The sequence below is a fragment of the Acipenser ruthenus genome, chromosome 10 (assembly GCF_902713425.1).
Source record: "Acipenser ruthenus chromosome 10, fAciRut3.2 maternal haplotype, whole genome shotgun sequence".
In the NCBI taxonomy this organism is placed as follows: Eukaryota; Metazoa; Chordata; class Actinopteri; order Acipenseriformes; family Acipenseridae; genus Acipenser; species Acipenser ruthenus.
This window is the reverse complement of record NC_081198.1, coordinates 14,144,389-14,160,470: the sequence shown is the minus strand read 5'-3', so window position 1 is coordinate 14,160,470 and position 16,082 is coordinate 14,144,389. Positions and strand designations below refer to the sequence as shown.

The following is a 16,082-nucleotide window of genomic DNA, read 5'->3' as shown; positions in this document are numbered from 1 at the left end:
GGAACACTGGAATAGAAGTTTCCTTGTTTACAAGCTAGTCATCCGGAACACTATAGAAAATAAATAAATGAATCCATTTACATGTGCATAATTTCATCTGGTTTACAAACTGCGCAGTGAGCTGGAACACTCTTTACAAATCTGCTGTGGAATGTGACAGAAATGCAAAATAATTCAAATATCTCCTGCCGATTTGAAACCGAAACCCGAGGATTAGAAGCTGCACTGACAGAAGAATGCCAGTATTGTTCCTGACTCTATTGGAAGCCTGGGGCCGACTCAACTTGTGGTTCCAGCCAATGCTTTCTTAATGGAAAATTATCCATCTTTCCAAAGCAAAACGTCATTTACTAGTACCTGGTCACGAAACAAACTTCATGATTACCTTTTACAAAGTATTATCAAAAGCCTGTTTAAATCCCATTTAATCAGGTAGAGCTCAGAAAAGCTCACGATGCAGGTGGTCAGTTCAGTAGCTTTCTCCTACCAGACTTTTTTTTTTTGTTTGTTTCCTAAAGTAATTGTTCATTCTTTAGGGTTTTAAAAGGAACAGTTCTACAGACAGGTGGTCTGCAGGTCTGTCTAAATTCAGCACTTCCCTTTTTAATCTATGTGTTTGGAATTCAAATGTAATAAAGTACAATATGAATACACCTGTTCATGTGCTGTATACTAGAGCCACAACAAGCATCCAGCAGAACTGGAATGGGATTTGTAATGCCAGATTTAATAAACACAATGAGGAAGCAGGTCTGTTCCTGGCTTGTTTACACTGTCTGAAGCCCTTTTATTACTCAGCATTCATAATTTACAAAATAAATGCGTGCACACAACTGTGCATTTGTATAATACATATGAATGGGGCAAGGCTTGCAAGTTGCAACGTCAAACAATACTGTGCAATGAGGAACGAATACTAATGCATTCCATGGACGCAGAGGTAAAAGTAGCGTGTCCATATTTTATACCACCAGATGCTGTCTACAGGTGCCAAACAGGATTTGGTGTGATGTCAGCTGCCATGGTACTGGCTATTACCCAACAAGACAATACATTCTTCTCTTATTGTGGATAATTAATTTTAGACCCCTTTTCTCCCCAGTTCAAAATGTAGATAAATTGGTTCTCTCTGATCCAACTGCCAAGCTATTTGCAGAGACTCATTGCGGATGTGGGTGAGATACCAGTCCCTGCAACAGTACTGCAGGTGTCTGCTTGAGATCACCAGATACTGGGCTGGTAAGGGCGTTGTAGCAGTGAGGTGACACAGTCTGTTAGAAGTTGTATCCCCAACCAAGAGAACTTGGCACAGCCTGGACACAAACCCGCCCTCTCCTGACTGCATGACTCAACCCTGGGTCATGCCTTTACTAGGTGAGCCCCTCCGTGACGACTGTTTGCTATCACCATGGCAGTGCACCTTTGCAAACAGACACTAACACTAATCAAGTCAACTCTTGTTTTTAGTAAACAAGGTGAACTACATTTTACAGCATCAAAACATCAAGAAATACTCTTTTATTTAACAATACTTCATATACAATATTTCAAATTCTTCATCAACTTCAGTATTAAAATACTAAACACAATGTTATACTTCATTTCAAAGGAATTCCACATTCAGACTTTTCTGTCTCTAATTAGCAACCTGTAAAATGTATGAAAGAATTGCTCAATTTATATATTTAAGAAATGTTTAAACTGGTCTTCCCTTAAGGCATTTTTGTTAAGCTTTTGTTCCAGTATATTTTGGTCTATAAGAAATAATCGGCTCCTGTTCAAAGTGGTTTAGACTACTTTGCACTTGAGCAAAAGCTTAGTAAGGCTGGACACACAAATTAAGGGCGAAACAAAACAAAAAAATCTTACACAAGTTAAACGCCATTTACATGTAATAGTGTCATTCATGTAACAATAAGAATGGTTCCTGTGGGGCTTGTGCACATCATTCATTTTGTTGGCCCAGTAAAATGTACACTTTCCATTAGTTGTTGTTGTTTCTTATGCTACATGCTATGTTGTGTATTTGTATTAAACAAAATCCACATTTCACTTGCTTGCAAAACACTATCATAAAAAGTGACCCTTAAAAAAAAAAAGTCTTGTAATGTTTGATTTCCAGCATTACATTCTCGCATAAAACAATTTTTCAAATTCAGATAAAAAAAAAGATATATTCTAAATTTTATAGATAACAAATATTAAATTTAAACAGTGTTGTAGTGTTAATATATCTAAAATAGTATTTATTTCTAAAAACTAAATTCTCAATTATATATATATATATATATATATATATATATATATATATATATATATATATATATATATATATATATATAACAAATGTTGTCTGTATGCACTCTCCCTTCATATAAAAGATGCAGTATGCATTTTTGGGGTTAACACACACAATGCTGCTGCAAGATCAGTGTAATTGACAAAGTGATTGTACTGGACATACTGATGCACATAGTGCAAAATCAATATAGCACACAGAGGAGACAAATAATTAGTGCTCTGTATGTAGGACAGTACATTATGCATATCCAAAATGATAGTGGTGTGAGGAAATTTAAAAAGTTTTAGTTAAGCAAATATTAAAAGCATACAATAAACTGGTCCTCATTTCATTCAGTACACATTTGCTAGTGGAGACTTCCTAATATATTACACCTTCAGAAGACCAGGATGTAATAGGTTTCACATGGAAAAGGTCTAGGGGAAACATAGCCAAAATTGATTCTAGTAGTCTCAACGAGAACCTTATAAAGGAATAAAACAGTGGTGAGAACTCAAATAGCAGCAGACTGATCTGTGGAGACCAGAGGAGATGTGGAATGATGGCAGCACCAGCCATCAGGACTTGCTACAGTCAGTCCACTGATTGCCACTAAACATGCACAAGATGACTTTCTGGTTGGTGACATTGAAATGTAGTCGTTTGAAGAAGGATACTGCATACCACATGGCATCACTGACACGTGCATTGTTTGATGATTGGACTGATGATCCCAGTCTGCACCCAGCTATACCACACAGAAAACCTTACTCTGAGACTGCAATGAGATACTGCTCACTTTGGTTAACAGGAAAAATAATTTGGTCCATCAGTTTCTTTTCTGGTGTTGTACTGGCATGATTTCCAACTTGTAAGACAGCATCATGACGAGCCTTCCCACAAAGCTGAATAGTGAATATTCAATGAATTAAAAACAGCAGCTTCAATTTTCTATCATTTACCAACTGAATGATATTAAAAGAACTTGCACATCAGCTTGCATTCTCTAAATGGTCTATTAGACTCTCAGTAATATCTAAATTCAACTTAATAAAAAACTTACCTTAATATTTTATTCGCAAATGAATAATGGAAACAGCCATCTAGCACCCCTGTCAACTTAAGTTGCCATAAAATTGGAAGTATTCCAAATACACACTTAAGTTTTCAAAACAGTTCTAAAGCATATTGATATATAAATCATCTTAATTAATTCCTTTTTTTTAATTAATTGTTAGAGGGCAGTTCACAAAAACTGCCCATACTACATTTCTAATAATTTTAGTAAAAAATAAAAGATAATAGCAGTGACATTTAGTTGTAAAAGCTGGCATTATTAGAGTGTTAGATACAACTTTGTGAGAAGGCTAGATTACGGGAACAAAACTACTCCAAACACCACAATATTAATTTAAAGTCAATTGATAATTGAATATTGTACCAGTGAGTGGTTTACTCAAATGACAGCAAGTCTGGATGGTGCTCCTCATTGTCAACACTGGAGCACCTTTGCCTGGGCACTCCAGAGTCTTCTGAGCCGTTCAGAAGATCATCTTCACTGATGCTGAACCGTAGGCCTGGTTTATCACGACATGGTGTGGAGGCCATCCTTATCTCAGGGCCTCCAGGCTTCTGCTTAAGGTCCAGTGTATCTTTATGGATTAGATCAGGAACTGAGAGGAGAAACTGAGACTCCTCCAGGTTCTCCACTGCTTGGCCAGAGATACAGACCTTGGAGTTTTCCTCTTTCTTTTCCTCAAAGTTGAGTTTGCTTGTCAATGATGTCATCGTCGTCTCCTCCTCCTCTTTTGGCTTGTCATTCTTAATTAGTGGGGTCTTGTCAGGGGATGCAGTGTAGGTGTCGGATACCTCAGGGGTATTGACCACTGGGTCAGAGGAGATCATCATGTCTTGAGTGGTTCTCAATGCACGGGGCATGCGTTTCTTGGCTGTTGGTGGTGGTGGGTCCAGCCTGGGAAATGTCTCAAGTAGTTTTTGGCTGTAAGAATGAAAAGAATATTCTTACAGCAATTGCACTCCACTAACCTATTTAAAATTCAGCACTTGCTTCTCATCAGATGCCTCAGTTTCAGAGTTTCATTTATGATATTACTTACACTGAAGCTTCTTGTCCTAAACCATTCTGGACCATTAACAAGTGTCATAAAGCATACAGAGCAGAAGAAAAACATCTCCAAATACTAATGGCAGGGCAATCATTTGTCTGGGCAGGACTCAGACTTTCCACGTAGAATATTCACACAAGAAGGCAAGTGAAGGCAATTTAATCCGATAGGGAAAATTTGCACACAAGAAGGATATCAGATGGCTTCTGACTCAGACAAGGTGTGATGGGATGGAACGTCTTACAACATTACATTATGTAATAAACATTATGTTAGCAACAGTACAACTTGATCCTCTAACCAAAAAGGTCACACTAAGTTTGTATTATTCATAATATTACAAACCAGAGCAATTTGAAAGGACTTGGAAAACAGTACTGAAAATGGCTTTCATTCCTACAGAATCATCGTGACACATGTAAAGTATCGACTGTACCTGTTGCCACTGGTGCCTTGGCTGGTATTCTCTGTGCAGGACAGGATGGCTCCTGCGTTCTTGTTCACTTCAGTGACTCCGATATCTCCCAGGCTGGTCTGGTCCTTCCTCCTCAAAAGGTCATTGACCTTTGCTCCCATGGCTTTCCCCAAGTTAAGAGCGTTTTTCAAGTGTTGATTGCTAGCAGACTTGGGGCCACTCGCTGTAGATTCATTAGCACTGACTGATGTAGAAGAGGTAGCCGCCATCCGCTTACTTAATGCAGAGACGTGCTGAAGCTTTGGCGTGTGGGCAGTGTTGGAGTTCTCAAACATGCTTTGGTCAACTGCAAAGGAAAGAAAAAACTATTAATCCAAATAAATTGCAGTGGCAGAAGTAGTAGTTTCATCAGTTACAGCTAGTTATTTTTTAGGTTTTAAAATCAAGGTTTTAAAATCTATTATATGATTTTTATGAACTGAATTTATGTAACAAAGCAAGTAAAGAATTAAAAGATGAGAAAAAACAGTGGTACCAGTAATACAGTTAATAAAACGAGTAAGAGGATTTAAAAAAAATGGATTGGTTAGAAATGCTTTAAACAACAAAATCTAAATTCATGACGGTAGATATTAAATTTTACAAAATGAACACACCACTACTGAAGCAGGGGAGGAGGGGGGGCTGCAAAAATGAAAACATTGACTGTCAAAAATTCAACAGTTAACTGTAGGACAAAATTATAATTAAAAACAAAACAAAAAATAGCATGCTGAAGCAACACAGTACAACACAGCATATCACAACAGAAAGCGATGGCCAATAGAGACAACTTTTCAGAAGAATCCTTACCTCACAAAGAATATAGTAACTCGGTAAGCATTTTTATGAGAGATAAAAAAAAAAAACATTCATATTTTTTAATAGGAGACAAGTTAATATCATATAATATCATATCACAATGTAGTGTGTCTCAGTGTGGAAATAATTATTTAGATTAAGTAAATAGAGTACCACACTTAATATAAAAAATATCAGGTTAAATGAGGCCATAACTTAAATTGACAGCAGTTCAATGACATATTAACATAGAAGGCAAGAGAGATCAGCATTCAAATTTGAATGTTAGACACTAGTAATCAAGAGCTTGTGTGGGTTCAGGGTGAAGTAATAGACCCTAATAGCATTAATATACTCTACAAGAGGTACCTGTTTGGCTTTTCTGAGGTCCTCCCCTTTGGCTGAGGACTCTGTAATCAATTTTCTGGTAAGTAATGGCAACAGTGTGTTTGGTAAGACACAAGCCTTTCCTTATCATGGCACTGCACTGGGTGAAAACCGAGAACATTGTAAACAATAACTCATTCTTGATCAACAAAACACAAGCCCCATTAGTTAGTCGATGCCCTTCAGCGGTCTCTTCGCAATCTATAAAGCCTTGAAGAAACTGTTATTGAAGAAACACGAAGGGCGGGGAATCCATGACAGTGTAATTTGTCATCCAAGTGTCTGACCACAGCAAAAACACGGCACAGAAAAGACAATGCACCCGTATATATCAATCTAATTATTCTAAACAATTATTTTCCCCAATTACTTTTTTTTTTGGGACAGGAACACCTCTGCTATTTCTTTTGCCATCAGTGTAATTCACAACAATCACGGATTTGTATTCAACCTTATTCACGTGCTTGTGACCTTTATAAGGGAAATAAATGAGGCAGCCATCCGGCATGTTATTAGTCCACCTTGTACACTACATCATTTTCACTGAACAGTGCTGCAGCGCTCAAGCAAGACACGCCAATTAATGCGAAATCAGCTGCAGGACCACAAACACATTATGCGCCCAAAGAAATGTTCTGACTTACCACCGTCACTCTTGGTATGTCACATTCGAGACATATAAATAAGCAGCTATTGGGCTTATCTGACAGAAGCATTAGATTTCAGCAGATAGGTGTATGCCCGCTTGTTACATTATGCAAGCAGAAAGTGACATTTCAAATATGGCGCTCATAACTTTCATGAGCTCGGATGAAAAACAAGCAAAAAAAAAACAACACCTAAAAATAAGATGACTTGTTTGTTGAGGTTCTGGACCTGTCTGCATTTGGATTGAAGTAATCTTTTATCGACCTGGCTGTCAAGTGGGTTCAACTAACAGCACTGGGATGCGATTGGCGCAAGGAGAACTGTCTAAAAACGGAAGCAAGCAAAGCTTCACAACTAGTTGCTACATGGTTGTCACTCACAGTCTGTTCAATTTAGAATACATCACCCAGAGTTAGTTTTATTATACTTGGACTCTGTTCAATAAACCAAAAGCACTCAACACATCATCATTGTGATTATTTAACAAAATAAGATAAAATTGTAAAACCCTTTTTTTATGTATACCTAGGTATGTCCTCGGCCCACTCATATATGTAAAACTGTGTCGCTCTTGTGATACAGTTCTTATACAGAGTGTTGAAGAGCTGGCCGTTGGAGCAAACAAAGTAAAGGACACTGATATTGTGTGCTCATGGGGCAAGTGTCCAATACAAAATGATCACTCCACTGGTAATGACCGATGGGTTAGACACCTTTATAGTACCTCCTTCCTCCTTAAACCCATTTCCACTGTCTCTCAGACATCACGACTCCCGAAAATGCAAAAAACGACTGTCTGAGCGTGTTCGATATGGATGAGGATGGGAGAGTATGAGGACTAAAAGGCTACCCAGCTGTACAGCCCACAGGTGCAATTTCAGAGCAGTAATGACAGTAATTTATGTGAGTTTATTTCCTCCTCCGTGGCTAGACATAACAAAGACTTGAAATGATCTACGCAATTATAAAGGAACTTCTGAAGAGGTCAGGACTATTTATAATGCAATGCTATTTAGGGTTGGTTTATTGCATACCAATCATTTTCACTGCCAGCCTTTGAGACATACCCCTTTGATGGGAGGAGTATAATTAACCAAGCACTACAATGCTGAGATGCAGTTGAATACTTAATTACAAGGAGCAAGTGGGACTAGTGATGTGCTGTAGAATCAGCCGTTTGCACTGGTAAACTGAACCATGCAAGTTGTTGCTTTGCACTTTCTCTTACAGCATCTTTTAACTTAAACAATCAGTTACTAAAATAATACACTTACTTATTTATGATGTATACATTTAAACGAGAGATTGGTGTGTGACACATGAGTTGCATCCACTTAAATACAGAAGAGGTCTGAAAAGTTTACAGAAATCAGAAAAGAAAGTTTATTCAGCAAAAGCAAGGTTAGTGACGATACAGAGTAAGTACACTTAGCAGCAGAGGGCTTGTTTTACAGGTCTCCAGTGTATTGACAAAAACTATTCATGATCCAGAGCCCATAAGCTTTAATTAGTACACAGAAATCTAACAATACACAACTATCATGTTATTTTTTTTTTTCAAACTCCATCCTTGTCATAGACACTAAGCTTCTCTAAGCGCTGTGACAGCCCACATTTAACAAGAAGTTTCTGCTGTCATGCTATGCCTATAAGTATCCTACAGATTACAAATGACTGAACATTAATTAACCAAAGAGTAAGATATTAGCCATTACTGTAAAAGACATATGAAACAGTACTACAGAAAGTAAAAGCAAGATAACCCAAAGTGTGCCACTGCACCATGGACACAATGCAATAGTATGCATTGTAAAACAAAATGAAAATTTATTTGGAAGAACAATTTAAACCAAGCCAATAGAAGAAAGGAAAGAAAAAAGAGAGGGATCTATTTTGGTCTGTTACTTTTGGGACTATGAATAGAAACAGTTTAACAGATGGCACAGCAGCAACAAGCTGCTACAGCTTAATGCACCACAGAACTGCACCATAAGAGAATGAGCACTCGAACAAGACTGAGTGCAAGGAAATGAGAGTTTTATGATTCAGAGTGGACAAAACCAAATTTGAGCTCCTCTCAGTTGCAGGCAAAGTTGTTGCCTGTTAAGGTGACAGATAAGTCAGCGACTGGATATTAACGTCTTTAACTGCTTTACCCCAGTCCCAGGCAATTCTTCGTATACAGTATTAAAGTATAACTACAACTTTTTAAATACGAGTTTATACCAGAATGCAACTGTATCCTGATGAAAAAAATACAGACAGCCTTCCCCACCTGTTAAATTATTTATAAAGAGCAAAGTAAAAAGGTCCTCCCATCCCGACTCATGAGGTGAGGTGCACAGTTAAATATAAATAAAATACAAGGGACAGGCTGAATAAACGTTTAACAACCATGACTGTGGGGGTCAAATCCAATAGCCAATTAGCCATACTAAGATTCAGTCTACAAATCAACAGAAGTCCATCACATATGTATCTCAGAAACTGAACAATGCTGGTTTAATTTAATAGTAATGAAGATTTGAGATGCAGCAAGTGCTCTGTGAAAGTTAGAAAAATAACTTTGCCCTGCTCCGTTTCAAAACTGATTCTTTTGTGTTCTCACTGGCAAGGAAAGAGAATAAAACACAAATCAGTAACAGGCCAATAACAGAACAATTTCCTCTCACACTTTGCCACACAGTAAAAATTACTTAATTGGACCAATTAAGCTTCTAATAAGCACTTAATTGGTACAGTTGATACAAAAACCAGGGGGGACTCTCTTTCAATCAGTCGACAACACCCACAGTAGAGAAATGTTCATTAATGAGCAAGAAAATTAAAATATTTTTTTTTTTTTTTTTTTTTTTTTAAAGTAAAACTGGTACATTTGTATCTCAGAGAAACTGGAGAGGAACGGGAAATTAAAGACATTCCTGTCAATGATTCAATCACTTGACAACATCCACAATTTGTGTTTTTTATGCACTTAACAAATCTGTCTCTGTGAAGATTTACTATCATCCTTCACTAACTGGAGGACCAACCAAGCGAGTGACACAAATCTTCGACTCTGACAGCGACAATAAATAAATAAATAAATAAATAAATAAATAAATAAAAATACCCCACTGAAACACATTTTCCATAAAATGCATTATTATTTGCAGTTCATTATCTACCCAGTTTAATTCACCATTCCTGAATTATCAAAAAGAAAATTATATTTAAGATTCTTTAATATTGACTTAATGTACATGATTATTATTCATTAAATTCACTTGCAATTTGATCCTTAACACCTGTTCACTTTTTTATTTTATTTTTTATTGCAGATACTAATATCCATGTATTATAAAAAAATAATAGATGTGCTTCAGTGAGTTAAATTAAAATAACGGTCTCGTAGTTTATCACATCAACCTTAGATGGAATGCCTTAGGCGTACTGGCCATCATTGCTATCAATGAAGTATGCAGTACATGTCTGCAACAAAGAGACACTGATAGTTGGATAGCGCTCACTGACCCCCCTGTGACAAGCAGGACTGGTCGATCAGGACAAATCATTAGAAAACCTTCCAGTCTCCAGAACAGGTTCTTGACAAAGCTTTGATCAGATTTACAATATTTTGACAAAAGGGATCAATTGCTTTGTATCTCTTTTTATTATATAAATTAAGTCTTCATGAGGTTAGCTCCTGTGTTATTCTTTAAAAGACATAAGATCAATAGCAGTTTCTCTTCAAAGAGACCTAATCCTGAACCCAGCCTGTGTCATTAAGAACATCTTAAAAAATGGACTCAGTTGTGTGCAAGATTTAAAAAAGGCACCCAACTAAATGTGTACAAATATTTGATTTTAACATCAAAACTCTTCTGAGAGCATAACAAGACATCAACAACTGGATTTACAATTATGTTTGACATCCTAGTCACTTACAATTTATAAATTAATAAGGGCTCCATGAGATTTTAATTAGTGTTTCAATAGGAAATAGACTAACAACCTGACAAAAAGTGGGCCGAGTTACGTGGTGGTTTTATAATGTTCCACAAGGAGCTATATGAGACCACCAAACTCATTTCACTGAGCCAGATTCAAACCCTGACCTTCATATGTGAACTGCATGCAAGTCTGTTGCATCTATTTAAGCAATAGCATAAGCAATAGAAAATACTGACAATACATATGAAGAAGAATACATTGGGTGCCTAGAAGATTAGGAGTCCTTGCATTGTGCTGAATTTTGATGAACAGTGCAAGCCACAGATTCAGTTTCAACAATTACACTGAAAGCATTGTAACCATTTTGCGTTACATCAAATAGCAATGCATGTTAGTTCTCAGCACATCATGATTCCTCAGCTTGGGAGAAGCATCATGTTAGCAAACTGAAATTGTTTTTCTTAGCTTGTATGGCTTTTTTTTTATTTATTTTTTTTATAACTTTTTTGAACTGTTGGTTAAGAACCAAATCAAAATCTCAGAAATAAAGGGTTGGTCTACACATCAAACCTTAACCATGCCACTTGAATCTTATCGTGAAAAACTGGCAGCAGTGCAAGAACAGGATTTGATTTTAGATTTTAATTATGATTCAACACAAAATGCCTGAAGGGACCACATCGGTTTTAAAGTCTGGTAGTGATGGAAGGTTGCTTGTTTTTGACCAAGCCCCAAGATAAAATGTAGAGTTCTAATCAGCTGTTTCCAGTTGAAAACCCCAGTAAATCTACCCTGTTCTCTCCTCATTATATGCATCATAAAACAGCAACACGCACTAGAAGAAGGAGAAATACTGGAGGAGGTCAAGAAAACATGACATAACTGGGGTTATCAACAACATAAGACTATGAGTACAAAAGCAGCTGATCAGCTTCAAAGTATATTGCATCTGCAGTATTCCACAACATGAAAAGCAAGCAAAAAGAAAAAAGGAACACAACCAAGCATAATGACACTCCCCCTTCTACATAATGCCCTGTTACATTTTCAAGTCTTATTCTTTAGCACTCGATTGACAGTATTAACATGAATCCAAGTGCAGTTCTGTGTTACTGGGTTGCAAAAAGTACAGCCTGTCATGTTTTGTTTGCCTCTGCTCTCTCTGGCTTGAGCAATGACAACTTACTCAGAGGAATGTCCTTGCTACAGATGATGCAAGTTCAGAACACGGATACAAGCATGCTGTCACTAGCACCACAGAGGAAACAATTCTGACTGAGATTGTGGGGAAGAAAAGGCTGCATTGTATTTTTAGTCTCCCTACTGAGCAGGCTATGGTGATGTTTACAACTTGTTACATTAGTACACTTTAACAGGCAGACACATTTAAATAACAAACAATTGTATAAACCTCCACAGAACCACTTACATGTTGAATTAGAAGTACAGGGAAAAGCTGTCTGTGGATGGTGGGGTGAATGATAAATTCATGCACTTAACAATTTGGCACTAAAAATAGAAATCTATGGGATTTCACCATTATTATTATTATTATTTATTTCTTAGCAGACGCAGACATGATGACAATAAAAAAGTGCAGTTGGTATTTTTTACATTGTTAATATTTATAGCTTTTAATTCACATTGTTTTGTTAAGGATTTGGACACTGGGACAGGGCTGCAGCCATGTGGAAATCCAAACCACATTTTGCTTGATAACTCATTTCTTTAAAGCATTTGGGAACATCAGTGGAGTTTTCTACCTACACTCCTAACATTACGAAAGCTGACTATGCAAGTACTGTGAAATGAAGAGCCATTTAACAGTAAGAGTGATGACTAACTATATTATTGGTATAATTGTGTCACCTCAGCAGCAGGTGACTTCCTTGAAAATAATTATTCTGCTTCACTATCCCCAGTGTATCCCGCAGAGTAGTCCACATTGCAATATTAGTTATACTTTAGATTGATGCGTACAGACTCATTAACCTTCCAACATTCACATCGTAAATTCAATTGAAATCATTCCCTTACTTACTGAAGCATCCTGTTGCAGCCTTCTTGCCTATTGTGGTGTTTTAAACCCCTAACACACAGTGTTAAATAGTAATCAGTCTCAGGCTAAAGTAAATTCTGAGCTAGAAAGGGACTCCTCATAAATAAGCAAAGTATAGTGGTATTGACATACAACTCATTAAATCTAGCTTTCTCTGACATTTATTCCATACCCATTTCTATTTGGTTACAGGTTTAAATAGACAGTCTGTCCCTTTGTGGATTATTTTGAATGATCCAGTGCTCCCGCTTGTGCTCAGCTAATCTGGATGTTACTAATGTGTGAGATGCACAGGTCAATATCCTGCACAAGTTTAAATCAGCCAATGAGATTTAAAGTAACAGATTTCAACATATGAAAATGATTTCTCAGGTACTGAGATTTCTCAATATTGGCTGCTATGTATATATATATTCTCAATACAATCAAGGCATTTTCACCTGTGTGTGGTATGTTACATGTTAGCATCTGAACAGATCTTCTAGCACAACACCTTATGGCACTGTTATACAAACAACAAAAAATTCACCCCAAGATCAATATCATGGTGGTTCTTTGTCTACCATAGAACACTTCATTGAAATTGATACAAATGTCATGTTCTTGAAATCCCAGCACTAGTAACTGAAACATCAAAGTAACCTCTAGAACAAACACAACTGTAAAAACACATGTGGATATCACACTGTGCAAGTGGAGTCACCATCTGTTCCTGTGATTTAGTGCTTGAAACACGCATGCAAGACCACTGAAATATTTTCCACCCTAATATCTAGACGCCTGGCTTACACACTGTGCAAGTGTAATGGCATAGTCTTCCGGAAACAGGCGGTCCTAATGTTATGCCTGGAATGTGCAGACTGAAGCAAGAGCAGTAACATGGTGCAGGTGGTGATTGGGGTGACATTTCACAGTTTAAAACACAGAGGTGGTTTGAATGACCAGCTGGACTATTGCTAAAGCTTAGACCAAAATGGAAAATTTACACCAGGGATCTAGATCTAGACTGCAATCTCATCGTCCAGGCAGTCTGGCGTGCTCTCTTTGTACAGCACATTGAAGAGCCGCAGCGAGCCGTCATCATGACCCCAGCTGTCCAGCTCATCACTCTCGTCTGTGTTTGACGAGTACTCCGAGGCGATCCCCGACTCACGGAACTTGAGGAACTCCAGGCTGCCCAGGAACTCATCCCGGGACGACACAGGAGGTTGCTGCTCTGGGCCCTTTCCTTGCTGTGGTGGGCCGGAGAGGAAGCGGAAGCACTCTAGTTTTACCAGGCAATTGTCCCTACCTAAGGGGCTGCCCAGCGGCATGGAGAGCTGTGTCCCATCACTGAGCTGCGGCAGGGTGACATCCTCTGGCTTCGGGGTGGTTGGGTCGCACAGCACGGGCGGCACGTTTGCACGGAAGGTGATCTCTAGTAAGCTGTCCTGAGAGCCCACTGGGGGTGAAAGAATTGGAATACAAAGTTAAACAACAAAATGACTTGCAAAAACATAGATTAAGGCCTTCACTATAACATTACCTTTTACCTTGATTTTATAACTTTGAAAACTGTAGATACAGCTTTTACCAGGTGATCCACTCAGGGACCGCAAGCATAACTTTTAACAGTTACGGATATCACATCTGCTGGGGAATCCACTTACTTGAGTCGTGTCCAGAGAATTTCAGCTCCAGCTCCTGCACTTGCTTCACCAGAAGTGAGATGTGCTGCAACATGTCCTTGTTTTGCAGCAGGAGCTGGTGAACCCGGGCCTGGGCCTCAATTCGGGCTGCTGCCTCTGCCGACAGCTGGTCTTTCAACAGGTGAACCTACGAAGAGAGGGAGGGAAGTTCACATCTTCAGCACTCAAGTGAAGACATATGGAAAAGATCCTCAGAGCACTGATAATATTTCACTTTCAGTTGTAAGTTGTCATGTGAGATTTAACCACTTCTTCTGGTTATTGTGCATAATTAAGATTAGTCTGGTAAGTGGACGTTGAATCAAATATCGGATAGGAAGGCAGCATGTGCTATGTATTGGAATATTGTTTTCTATAGGCCAATATTTGCATACTGGTATTGAAAATACACTGTTAGGCTCAGGTAATACTGTTAAAATCCAGCCGGAAACACCTTTCTTTTATTGAAATTATAACCAGCTATGTGTTCAAGATCAAATGGCACTTACTGCCTCGGACTTGGGATATTGTTATTTGTTATTTGTGACTACCTTGTTATTACAGGGTACTGTTTAACCACTTTATGGTTTAAATTATACTAAAGGCTGACAAGACCAAACAAAAGGAAACCACAATGCCATCTGACACACATCCTTCTTAACCACTGGACCACACATTATGGGATCATCCAAATCGGGTCTACAAGAGTGAAGAACTAGAGAAGGTCTAGGAATTAATTCTCTGCTAGCAGTTAAAACAGTGGAAATCAGTTATGTTTAAAGTGTTACAAGTAAGTGGACACCCACACTAAGCATGTTTCTTGATATCCCATTAAATATCCCATGCTACTGAATTGTGATTACTGTTCTATTGCTACAGACCACCTAGAGTACAAGATGGGAGGCATACTATAGACGAATGTGATCATTTCTACAGGCAAGTAAAGACAATACATTTGTTTAACTACTATTGTGGTTTATAATAATATGGAATGGGCATAACATGATAAGAGGTGATGCCAGACAGACATGTAACAGAAGTAAATAGGCGGGCTAAAGTAAAAATGCTTTAGGTCTGTCTATTAAAATATGGTAACAAAAAATACATTTAGTGGCTTTTTACCAGCAGACACCATTAATGAAATTGAACAACAATTGAAAAAAACACTTCACTATAGATACAATTTAAAATAAATAAAAACAGCATTTTCCCTTCAATAGTAAATATCGTAATTTTGTTTCCTCAAACTCTTATTTAGTGACTAATTGTCACTCAATTGGCACCCTACCAATTGAGATTTCAACTAGTTCTCACTAGCACCAAGTAAGTCATTTAGGATCAAGTGCTTGCTGAACTACAGTACATGTCTCGGTTAAAATACTTCACTGCATGCAGGAAGCTGTGATCACTGGAACAAAATGTTTCCCTTTTCTTTGCAAGAACAGTCCTCCTGCTTTGATCAATAGAGCTTAACCTATGAGGTAGCTACATTAAGGAAATTGTGGCAGGATTTTACTTAGAGATTGAATGAAACCCTAAAATAGACACTTATGAAGGACACAAAGTGAACTCTAATCAAGCCAGCTTGGTCTGAAATAAAAACTTTCAATGCTCAGCAAGGCTTATGTCAATGACAGACTATCCATTTTAAAGCACCTAGCACCTATTTTGCTCAATCCACGATGAATGTATTTGTTATTCCATTCAAAGTATTCCTGCTTTCTAG

General features: G+C 37.8%; 1 protein-coding gene across 7 annotated transcripts in view; it reads right to left on the bottom strand.

Moving 5' to 3' along the window:
* Positions 1–2,354: 2,354 nt before the first annotated feature.
* The window catches only part of LOC117413695 (carboxyl-terminal PDZ ligand of neuronal nitric oxide synthase protein-like), a 109,386-nt gene continuing 95,658 nt past the window's right edge, over positions 2,355–16,082 (bottom strand). For 3 of the 7 annotated variants that reach the window (XM_059031827.1, XM_059031826.1, XM_059031829.1), the window contains exons 9-12: positions 14,339–14,504; positions 13,981–14,130; positions 4,844–5,168; positions 2,355–4,280 (exon numbers count right to left, since the gene is read on the bottom strand). In XM_059031827.1, the coding sequence (XP_058887810.1) occupies positions 3,734–4,280; positions 4,844–5,168; positions 13,981–14,130; positions 14,339–14,504 (1,188 nt within the window). In that variant the 3' untranslated portion in view covers positions 2,355–3,733. Of the gene's footprint in view, positions 4,281–4,843; positions 5,169–8,064; positions 14,131–14,338; positions 14,505–16,082 lie in introns of those variants that run through there. The other 4 variants (XM_034023000.3, XM_034022984.3, XM_034022992.3 and 1 more) reach the window with 2 other exon arrangements.